Consider the following 11,893-nt stretch of genomic DNA (forward strand, 5'->3'; position numbering starts at 1 on the left):
CAAACAAAAAATTCAGAAATTGAAGAAGCTCAAGAAGGACCACCTTAAAATAATTGCCTTTGCCCCCACAAAATGAAAAGTATAAGGCAAAGTCAAAAGTCATCACATATAGGTTGCTAGAAAAGATGAAATTAAATCCTTGTTTAACTTATCTAGTGTGGTAGGGACTAGGGAGGCTATTGTATTACAATTTGAGGTAAATTTAACTCTACCCAAAACCTGAAACTAGAGGTGAAGATTGTACCCCTCACATTCAAAGTTGGATATATAAAGCGTAAACTATGGATCGAGAATAAACATTTGCCGGTCAGCGGGTGGCTAATATACACATAGTCTCTACTTAACGGATTAAGGATATGTTTTGATATCATATTAAAATTTGGGTTAGATCTAACTCTACTTTAAAAACTAGTAAAAGAGTTGAAGATTATCGATCTATATATAAATGTTATTTTGTTCATATCTCAAACATAGGGTCACATCAAAAGCTGTCATTTGGTTGACCTTCTTCCTCGTCCTGGTTGATTTGGGAACATGTTAGTGCTTTACAGCATTTGAATGAACACAAGCGCAGCCATGCTTCAAGTTATTGAAGCTACAACTCTATTATTACAACTACATTTCACATCAACAATTTTGGACTTTTGCTATTGTGTGGAACCTTCCGTGTTAAAAAATCTTACATTAACTAGTGATATAACTAAAATAACCCACATAAAAGATCGAACAACCTTCATCCTGATCTAGCTTTTGAGGCAAATTTAGTTCTAACCTGAATTTTTTAAGATCTGGTTTAGCTGGTCCACCCTAGAAGTCATGCACTATGATTTGTATGAAAAGATCCTGAGTTTGGTCCTGTTTTCTGAATAGCCAAATTGTTGGTTGCTCTGCTAATGGCACCAAGTAAACGGTCACTTTGGCTGTTTTCTGAACCTGAATGCTAAATCAACCAAAGGGAGATGAAGCTAATTCATGAATTTTGTTTAGAAGTCTGTATTTTTAAACCCCAAGTAATCAAGGATTTAGGACCCAACAGACATAGTATTTAGAATATTTAAGAAGTAACAACAATAAACCATGACTGTCACTTTTTTTTTTCTCTCCAAGTATCAATTGATAATTCTTATCAAATGATTAATCTTTGATGTAGTGAGGGTTTAAATTGTAATTACGATACTAGCCTCAGTCATGTCACAATGCATTGATTATTGCAGAAAATTATGAATAGACGTGGTTGTTGTCGTCAAAATCACATTCATTTTGCGGTTTCAAGAACCTCTAAAATCTTAATCGCGGCCAAAGTCACAGTCGCACAACCAAATTATGAAGTCACCAAAGTGATAGGGTGCCCAATATAATTATAGTAATTTTTTAGACTCCAAACCTTGCTAAAGAAGGAGGGACCTCTAAAACTTGCTCTATGTATCTTGTTTCTGAGTTTGGCTTGATTTTATTGGTCGTTCATCATCGTTTTGAAACATAAATAAAGAAGATGCAATAGAAATATTAAAAATATTGATAATGGGAAACATAAAACTAAAGAAGAGTTTGGAAGACATGCCCAACAATCCCTAGCAAAGAATAGAAGCAAGTTTTACTGTATAATGATAATTAAATATTTAAATAATTGAAGGGTTAGGACAGAGGTCTCTGCTGACAAGTTGGTCAGCAACCATATTATATTGTATGTTTTAATTTCCATGCTTGATTTGACCTTATATGTTTGAAAAATCAAAATATTCATTTCTTTACAATCTCATTCTTCAATAATCAGTAGTGCATACAGCTGAAGCCAACTTCCTCTCCAGGCCTTAATATCTTTTTATCACCAACTTAACAGTAAGTAACTGATTAAAAAAAAGCACAAAGCAAACAGAACAGATCGAGACATAGCTTCATCCCCATGTGGACAATGTGAAATTATATTAAAAGTTGGTTTTGTTTCTCATTGTACACTAGTTTATTTTCACTGGAACTGATTATTCATACAAATAATCCTATGGATTGCAATATGTTATTTGAAGAAAAATCAGGAAAATCATGCAATATAACTTAAAATAAGAATAAGTGTTTGATCAGTCATACTCCACTTCAAAGGAGACAACCAGTTTTCTGATGAAAATGGTTTAATTGTCATAAAATGACTGCTGCTGATGGAATATTGTAGAACTTCATATGAGAAATGTTATGTAGGAAAAATATGAAACTTGCGGATAGTGAAAATCTAAAGGGTTCAAAAGTCTGACAGCTTGACTTTTCATGGGATTGGGATGGATGGAATATGGATGCATTGAAGATCAGAGAGTAACTTGTTTGTTTTATTCATTTTACGTGACGTCTTTCACTGGCTGTAGGTCCTACTTAGTTTGGTTGAAGCATAGCCAATTAGCCATGGTGCATGCACCTTGACATCGTTGTGATTTATGACCACAAGTACGTGGCATTTCTTTGCTGTGAATTACAATTTATGTTTCATGAGTTGAATGGCTAGCTCAGGCAAGTTAACTTCAAGGCCCCACTCCACCAAGTATTGAACCCGAACGTTGGTGTACCACCAAGCCAACAAACTTCTAGCCAGGGCCGGCCCAAGGGTAAAGCCACCCAAGCAAGGGTTTTAGGCCTCCAAAAAGAATTTTGTTTTACTAAGTAAAAACGGCCTCAAAATATTTTTTTACTAAGTAAAAAAGGCCTCCAAAATTAAAGTTTTCTATAGTCCTCATTTATGTAATATGGCCTCACTTTAAACTTTGCTTTAGGCCACACTTAGTGTTGGGCCGGCCCTTTCTAGCTTGATTGATTCCACAGTGGATTGTCAATTTGTCATAGAAGCACTTACGGTTTCACTCATCCTTCTTTCTGCTCATGTGTCTCTTTCTCTCAGTCAAAGATCAAATCTCAGCAGGAATCATGTTTCTAGTGCTAGTTTGGATCAATATTTATCATTATTGGTTTTAGTATAATTTATTACAGCAAAGTGAATTGAGATTGTAATACATATATGAAAAAGTGATTTTTATTCAGTAATGTTGTGAAGTTCTGTTTAAAGTCTCATGAATAATTATATTCAACGCAAAACCTACTTTTTCTAGCTTTTACTGGAATAGATTTTTGGTCTAGAATCAATTGTACTCTGCCGGAATTGATTCAGGATTTTCTAATGGGAAAATTAACATACTCAAAAATTATCAAAGACATCAACGCAATACTTGAGTGTGTTATAAGCAGGATTTCTTTTCTAAGCTCAGAAAACATTACCAAAAACTTCATTTGAGTTTTGGCGTTTACTTTCACTTCAATTCATTTTTCAAAACAAGTGAAAAAACAAAAAGCTTCTTTCTCAAATGAAAAACATGGAAATTTTAATAGGTCAATTGTTCTATGTGAACTAAGAAAATGATGAGTTCCTCTGAAGGAAACACATCAGTTCCTTTCGCCCCACAAAGGAAATGCCTTAAACAAGTATATGAATCTGTGAAATGGCCAATCATTATATCCTTTTCAATTTTTTTTTCATTTTTCTTACATATTTCAGTTAACTACTTTTGAAATTTGGAAGCAGTAACAAGGAGAGACAGAGATAATAAATACAGAAGTATACAGAAGTTGCGGTCAATAAGGTAGAGATCATCAAACCATCAAACCAGAGAGCAACAATGAATTGTAGTGTCACGATGGAGACTAAGCCTCGGCAGAGGAAGCAACTTTTGGGCAATGTGATTACTGACAGGAGAAAGATACTTAAGAGGAGGATTATATTCCTTGCAAAGATTGGTAGAGGTGAAGTTCAACAGCACAGTTTCCTATTACTTCACTATTTTCTCATATCAGAACGATCAAATGAGTTTAAGGCTGGTGATTTAGCCATGGGGAAGGTGGTGGTGAATGTACCAAGTAAGAAAGAAAAACTTGCAAGGCAACAGTTCGGATTTGGAAGATTTAAATTCGTAAACAATCCAAAGGTTTGGAGAAAAACTTGAAGCAAATTTGAATGGGTTGTTTTATGATGATGGTGAATATACACAAATTCAAAGAAACGGGAGGATTCACAAGGAGATATGTAAACAGAAGATGCAACTGTATTAATCAATTTCAACAATCCACCCCTTCTTATCTTCAATAGTACCCGTTTGAATTCCTGATATAGTTTTGTACAACTCTTGACAAATGGTTCCGGAACCTGTTTTATATTCCGCCCTGCAGATATATAACAATATTTCAGCAAATTTTAGACTGATATGATGCATTTATACCTGTTAAATAAAATAGTTAAGATTTGTAATCTAGAGAGGAAGTTTTATATAGTTTTTATCAGGCTTGTTAATAGCACGTTATAGCGGCGCAATAGCCTATAGCGTAGCGCCCTGGGGGTTCACCGCTACTCCACTATTCACCGCTATTTGCGTTATTTGCCGCTATAGCGCCGCAATAGCGCTTGAAATAGCGTTTTTTGGGCTTGCCGCTACACTACGCTATCCGCCATTAACAACCCTGGTTTATACATGATCGAAGAAGAAATTAGCTTTTCTTTTCTAAAAACATAAGTAATATTCTTATATATGTAAGTTACTATTACCTTCTGTCCTGGTATGTGATACTCCCTACAGGGGCAACACCAACAGCAGTTCCTGTGCAGAATACTTCATCAGCCTCCATCAATTCATCCACGTTTACAGCATGCTCTTCCACCTGAACAAATTTGGTCATGCAGTAAGCATATTTGAAAGAGAAAAATAATACACAAAGCTCCAATATGATCAACTCTATGATCTGAACTTCAAACATTTGTTTTCCTTGAACTTGTAAGACTACTTTAATGTAAATTGTATTGACTTTCTTTTTTTAAGATTATAGTGTTCCTATTTATTTTTCTATTTTTACTGGTTTAGAAGACAATACTACACTGAGTAGGATAAGTCTTTTGTTGTTGCTGTAGAAGACAATACTAATGGATTATACGAGTTTAATTTGCTGAAAACTTCAACAACAGAAAAATATAAACTAATTAACAATAACTGGTGTAGTTTAAACAAACTTAACGAATGACTACTCAAATTTTTACTGTCTGTGAGAAAGACTAATCATGAATTCAAAAAGCCAGAAACAATATGCTGCGATATCCATAATCCATTAGCTTCAGAAGTCTATTCACATTGCCCTCAATTAGTATCCAAACACAAGCACAAAATATTGAATGTAGGAGCCAAAAGTACTTATTATATATTCTTACCTGATAGCCGAGATCACCAGCAATTTCAATTACACTTTTTCTGGTGATTCCGGCAAGTATGGTTCCATTGGTAGCAGGTGTTGAGATGCATTTGCCCTATGAGATTAGAAAACAAATTAGATTGGCCAGTTGCAAGTGAATGTAGTTGACAATTTCACTAAATTGTTTGGTAACATGCGCAAACGGGAAGGTAAACAATTCAACTTAACTGCAATTGTCTAAAATTCTGTTCTCTAACACAACCTTATGTTTTTAATATCTTAGGTTGTATGTTTGCCCATATCATATGATCTATCAAATATCGAGAATACCTCCCATTCATTCCAATCCCTGCTTACATGCAAAGTCTCCAAAACTTTTGATGACATCTACTTACATATTTTAATCAGTTTTCTGTAATTTCTAGCATTAAATCGTAACTTATAGTTCTGGAATTGCAGTTTTGAAAGACTCATGTATGCCTTCATTAGCTTACAACACTAGTTTTAACTTGGTGTACATTTTTCTTTTGTTGTTTCTCGCCACTCATCATATGCGGCATTGCAACATGCTTGAAAAGAAAAAATGCTACAAGAATAGTACCTTGGCAATAAAAATGTTACAAGAAGAGACCTCCTCCAGATTTTTCTTGGTCTCTGAATCAAGGTATAGCACATCCGAAAATCCTCTGTTCTTGGCTCTAAGTTGTGCCATTAAGACCTACACGTCAAGACAAGTGGTACAATTGAATACTCCAATATCCCTTTTACATTTTTGTCCAAATTCATATACTTTACATATCATTTACTGATATGATATCATATGAATTCAAAATACACGCACGCTAAATCACATGATAGTGATGAAAAAAAAAATAACAGTCAAAGAAATTGGGGAAAACTGTCACCAACAAATAAGATAAGCTTGCATAAACGAAGATTTCCCAGCTAAAAAAAATAAAAATGAACAAAAACTAAACCATTGCATATTGTACTAATGTTTAATTTACACAGAGGATAATAATATTGTTTTGTTTGGTTTCAGTGAAAAACTGAAAGACATAAAAATGCTTACCGGAGCATAATTAGAAATGGTTTTAACACTCCCGGTGCCGCGGCGAGAAGCACGGTCAAAATCCTCCTCCACGAACAAGCTAAGCGGCGCGGAACCCTCCTGTGGTGGGTACAAATTAAAGAAGCAAGATTGAAGTTTTGAAGTAAATTCAAGTGAGGAAAAATGAAAAATCAAACGAAGTATCACTAACCTTGAAATAGTTACGAACAGGGGAAGCATATACAAGGAAAGTGTATTCAGGTGCAGGAGCCAAACCCAAAACTGGACCACTTCCTAAGAGGAGAGGCCTCATATACAATGATCCTTTACCCGGTGGAGGAATCTGATAAGGGTTTACATCAATTGTGTGAGGAAATTCAAATGTAACACGAAATCATTGAAATGCATTGATTTAGTTTAGGATGATCTTACCCAACGCTTGTTTGCAAGTGCAGTTTGCTTGAGAGCATCGACGAATTGATCGATTGAAGGGGATTGCATGCACATTCTCTCGGCGCCAATCTTCATGCGGATGGCATTTTCCTCTGGACGGAAGAGCAGCAATCGCCCATTTTCGCTTCTGCATGCTTTCGTGCCTTCAAACAATCCCTAAATTTCACATTTCAGGGATGAAGACAATCACTTATTAATTATTCTTTAATTTCCATCCAAACGGGTATTAAGTATTTTTGGACACATCGTACCTGACCATAATTTAGGACCCCAGCTGATGGGCTAAGTTCAATGTTTCCATAACGAGTGAGTTGTCCTCGTACAAAATTCTTACCAGCGTAGCATTTATCAACGTACATGTAATCAGTTGGCATCAGTCCAAATCCAAGGTTGTCCCAATCAACATTGGCATATTCATCATCACTAGATTTTTGTCAAAATGCAGAACAATAACAACTTAACCCCTTAAAAGACAAGTTAACTGTTGTTCTAATACACGTTAACCCCTTAAAATTTTCTTACTGTCAATACTTAATGGAAGGAGTAATAATTAACTCACCTGTAACTTTGGTCTGGGATTTCAAGAGGGGAGGGTTGAGATGCATAGCTGTTGTAAGTCCCCATCTGCTATCACATGATCTTTGTTATATTGTTGACTATAAATGATCCGGAATATTTAATTTCCTTTATTTAATCGTACAAGCCCCAACAAACTAAAATGGATACTTAATATTTTATCCTTATTAAAAGGCTTAATTGCACTTTTGGTCCCCCAACTATGGCCTTCCTGCGAAAATTGTCCCTAAACTTCAAAATTAGCAAAACTCGTCCCTCAACTATACACACAGTTGCACTTTTGGTCTTCCGTTAGCATTCCGTCAGAAAACTAACAGAATATTCCGTTAAAAATGAATTAAAAAATAAAGAAAAAATAAAATTGAGAAAAAATAGTATTTTAATTGAAAAAATAAAGAAGCTCACTTAAATCCGTTTCCTCTTCCTCCTCCTCTTCTGTAGATCATGGTTCTCGTTCAAAGCTTCAAAGTTTCTGGGTTTTTGGTCGGGTTTCTGGGTTACAAGCTTCGAGCTCCCCCTCTCGAGACACCATATGATAGGTTGAAGCTGTATCTGTAACAATGGTTTGAGATCTGAAAAAAAAAAAGTCTTGGATTTTCTTCTCTGGTTTTCCTTTCTCAGTTATGGTAGATCTATTGTGAGAGGGAAGAAGGGGTTTGTGGGCTCAGTTTCTGGGTGGGGTTTGGGGTGGGTTCCGGTTGGGTTTCTGGGGAGGGGTGGGGTTGGTGGAGGGAGAGGTGGTTCTGGGTTGTGGTTTGCTGGTGTGGGTTCGGTGGAGGGAGAGGTGCGAGTGAGAAAGATGAGATGAAGATATGGAGGGAGAGGTCTGCAACTCCTTCTTTTGGGTTGTGAAATGGATTTCTAATTTCATGAGGAGATGAGAAAATGGGATCTGCAAAGAGTGTTGAAGAAAAACCCAAAACCCCTTTCTCTCCAGCAATCCGCTCCAATTCAATTTCAGTATGGAGAGTTTGTGTTGATGGTTGAGGGAGGTAGTGGTGAAGAGGAATGAAAGGAGAAGGGAGGGGAGGATGAGGGATTGAGGTTGATGAAGATGGAGAAAGTGAGGAATGAGGAGGGGGAGGATGAGTGGTGGTTATATTGAGGAAGATGAAGAAATTTGGTGACTGGATTGTGAATTGTGACGGATTATCTCCGTCACTAGTCCCAATCTGTTAGATTTCTGACGGAATGCTAACGGAAGACCAAAAGTGCAACTGTGTGTATAGTTGAGGGACGAGTTTTGCTAATTTTGAAGTTTAGGGACGATTTTCGCAGGAAGGCCATAGTTGGGGGACCAAAAGTGCAATTAAGCCTTATTAAAAAGAAAAATGAAGCAGTAAAATGTTTTCATATAATTAATGAAAGATGAATTATATGTACTGAAATTTATGTTTTTTTTTTTTCACTCTCTGACCCACATGTATTTTCACAATTAAAGTGCAATTTTATGGTGTGCTGTGTTAAAAACTGATTCATGCATGTTTTTACTACTAATTTTAATTAGTACATATTATCTACAATATACTAAAAAATTGAACAGATAAGTCATTTTAATTTGTGAATCAAGATTTTCTTCTTCTAGACATACCAAAGAAGCAAGCAGACATGAAAGCTAGCTTTTAAAACAAAATACAGCTTACATGCATATCACCGATGGAAAAAAAAACGCACAAGAAAAAGTACCAAAATCGATCTTGTCACCTTGGAGGAAGAAGAGGGATAACCAGCTCGAAGAAGCAATTTCCTTAAACATGGAAACTGTGAGGTTCTTTGAATCATCATATAGTTGGTGGGAATTTTGTGCGTTTTGGGATATGCTATGAATCTGTGAAAGTAATGGAGGGAGACACAGGAATAAGAATGATAAGAAGACAACCAGCTCTACAATCTGCACAATTAGGCGATACGTGTAACCATTTATACAAATATTGCAGCTGGCTAGAGTTAGTTTTGCCAGCATATTTGGAAAAGCACCATTTTGAATAATCAGAATGGGGCCACTTTAAAAATAGGAGCAGCAGTTTTTTTATTTTATTAAGAAAACACTCTTTACCATAAATTTTTTGTCTTATGGTAAAAAATTATTGTTTAAACTTGAGTTCGATTCTCATAAACCACACTCTTTAAGAAACATATGTTCTTCACTACAACGGCAAGGGTTAATGAGTTTTTTCCACTTTACAGGTTAGAAATGAAACTCTAGATGGTCTCAATTTATTTGTTAATATAATGGTCAACAACACTTATTTAATTTAATGGTTAATTAAAAAACAAATATGAAAATTTCTCTTAAAATAATTTGTAGATAAACATTATCTATCTAAAGAAGTAGATTCTATCCACAAACAAGATAATGAAAAACATGGACAAATGCATGGAAGGCCATATCGATCTGAGTTGGCAGAAGTAGCACATATCCAGATGGTGCATTTTCTAAATTCCGTCAATAGGTATCCTTTTAGCCGATAGTGCACATTTGACGTTAGGTAGGAGTATTTCAGGAACAGATCATATGAATGTTTTGTAGAATTTCCAACTACCTTAAAACTTACTCAATTAGCTTAGAGTTTATTTAATTAATTTAAAATATCTTTTAAATTGTTTGAGGAATCACTTATAGCATTTTGAATGAGTTATTTGAGAAACTTATAGCTTATAGTTTAAAACTTGCTAAATTTATTTTTTTTAATTAAACTTAATCCCTACTTTTTATTTTATTTTGAAAAAACACTCTAACCTGATTATGATTTTTTTTTCTCATACTCATCTCCTCAATAGTTTTTTTGACTTTTTTTCCACTTGCCTAAATATATGGGTAGCTTGGGGTGGCAATATGGGCTTGAACAGTTGTGTCAGCCTATTTCGCTTGTCGTTTCTGGCGGGTTGAGTTGGGACTAAATACTTATTTGGAACACTTTTAAAACTAACCTTTTAAATTGATTCTAGCAGGACAGGCCGGGTTAGTCCATCATATGTCAGTACTTTTTTCTTTTTCTTTTACTTAAAAATTAATTTCTTTTTACGGATCTTTATTTTTTACTAAGGATTTTTACTTTCTTTTCTTCTTTACTTTTATCAACTTTTCACTCTCACTGTCCCCGTAAGATAGCTCAAGTGGTAGAAGCTGGGATATATGGGTTGGGTATGGGGAGGTCCAGGGATCGATTCCTGGCGGGTAGAATTTATCTTTCCGATGTACAAAAAAAAAATTTCACTCTCACTTCCTTGCCTCCTCCCCCTCCTCCTCTCCTTCTCCTCCTCCTCCTCTTGACCGCAAGGGTTGTCTTGAGACTTTCAACTCTTATATTGAAAGTGAGTTTACCCCAACTCAAAATGTACTTCAACGGCTTTATGGCGAGTTGGTCCCAACCGACCATAACGAATAGGTACATTTTCCTAGGAGTTATCAGTTGTTAAAATGACTTTAAGCAAAGTGTGAGTTAAATCATTTTAATTTTAGGTGGACCAATGATATTGAGGATATATAAGTGATAAAATATGAAATTTCTATCTCATCTATCTTAAATTGACCCACCTAAAACTAAGGTGATTTAACTCAAATTTTATTTTGAGTTATTCTGACAACCTCTAAATCTATAATTTATATTATAAAGTGAAACTAAAAGATGAGAAATGCCACAAGTGAGACTGTAAGACCCAAGATTTTAGAATTAAATAAATAAATAATTTCCAGCTCACGCATAGGATTCTGTGTAAGTGTGAGAGGAACTTGACTTTCGTTTAATGTTTGGATTTATATTATGAAGAAGAAAGTTCAGGAAATGACTAAGAATAGTAATATAGTCGATATAGTTATAGCACGAGTAGTATTCACTTCCGCCGTAGGGCGAAAACGTTAGTAAACGACTAATTTACACTTAAAGACACGATCGAAACTAATTCCAAAAATCTTCAGAGAAATGTTAGAACTTCTCTTAATCCTTCCATGATAAGCGTTTCGATACGAAACCCTGGAATGTACGAACGTCCGATTCTAGTTCTCGGAGGTTTGCCGAAACTAAAACCCTGATAGCTCAAGAAACCTAAAATAAACGGTTGATGAAGACTTTTTCTATTCGGAGCTTCAAAGGAAGATTCCACACGCGTACACTCATTTCTTTCGATGTTTCTAATCTTTCTTCAGAAAGAAGTTTTCTGCATCTGACATTCGCTGCAAAAAGTAGTTTTTCGGGTAAAATAGATTTACACCGACTTTGGATCGTTTGCTTTAATTCTGAGAAACCTCTTTTGAGTTTTGGAATTCTGTCGCCAAAACCTATCTTAGGATTCACGGAGGAATGTGCAGGAAAAATCGAAATCACGAAATTTTCATTTTCCCGCGTTTTCCATTTTCTATAAATAGCTTGAAAAATGGAAAAAAAAAACCTCACCACACACACACCCAAACCCGCGGCCAAGGAGGAGGAGAAAAGCTTTTCGCCGATTCTTGTCTGATCGTCGCACAGTTCGTTGCTACGCGTAGGCCTCAAGGTACTGATGCTAATCCTTACTTCTGATCGTCAATTCTGTCGCTTTTCTCTATGTCTTTCTATGCTCATAGTCAAGGTTATTAAACTCGCGATTTAACTCGTAAAATCGTAC

The 11,893-nt window shown here is 35.5% G+C and overlaps 1 protein-coding gene across 4 annotated transcripts; it reads right to left on the bottom strand.

The window, feature by feature from the left end:
• Window positions 1-3,464: 3,464 nt before the first annotated feature.
• Window positions 3,465-9,191, bottom strand: LOC130723989 (branched-chain-amino-acid aminotransferase 2, chloroplastic-like). 4 transcript variants are annotated; one of them, XM_057575148.1, is made up of 10 exons: window positions 8,993-9,188; window positions 7,272-7,336; window positions 6,964-7,135; window positions 6,692-6,868; window positions 6,471-6,602; window positions 6,281-6,379; window positions 5,810-5,926; window positions 5,228-5,323; window positions 4,574-4,686; window positions 3,465-4,194 (listed from the first exon to the last, which is right to left on the bottom strand). In XM_057575148.1, exons 1-10 carry the CDS (start codon window positions 9,071-9,073, stop codon window positions 4,080-4,082), a joined length of 1,167 nt encoding a protein of 388 aa, XP_057431131.1. In that variant the 5' UTR covers window positions 9,074-9,188; the 3' UTR covers window positions 3,465-4,079. The 4 variants fall into 4 exon arrangements, with proteins under 4 accessions (XP_057431131.1, XP_057431138.1, XP_057431145.1 ...); XM_057575155.1 differs by lacking the exon at window positions 8,993-9,188 and adding an exon at window positions 7,694-8,579; XM_057575162.1 differs by lacking the exon at window positions 8,993-9,188 and adding an exon at window positions 7,694-8,579 and having other exon boundaries at window positions 7,272-7,598.
• Between the last annotated feature and the right edge of the window lie 2,702 nt (window positions 9,192-11,893).

Source organism: Lotus japonicus, chromosome 1, assembly GCF_012489685.1.
Source record: "Lotus japonicus ecotype B-129 chromosome 1, LjGifu_v1.2".
Lineage (NCBI taxonomy): Eukaryota > Viridiplantae > Streptophyta > Magnoliopsida > Fabales > Fabaceae > Lotus > Lotus japonicus.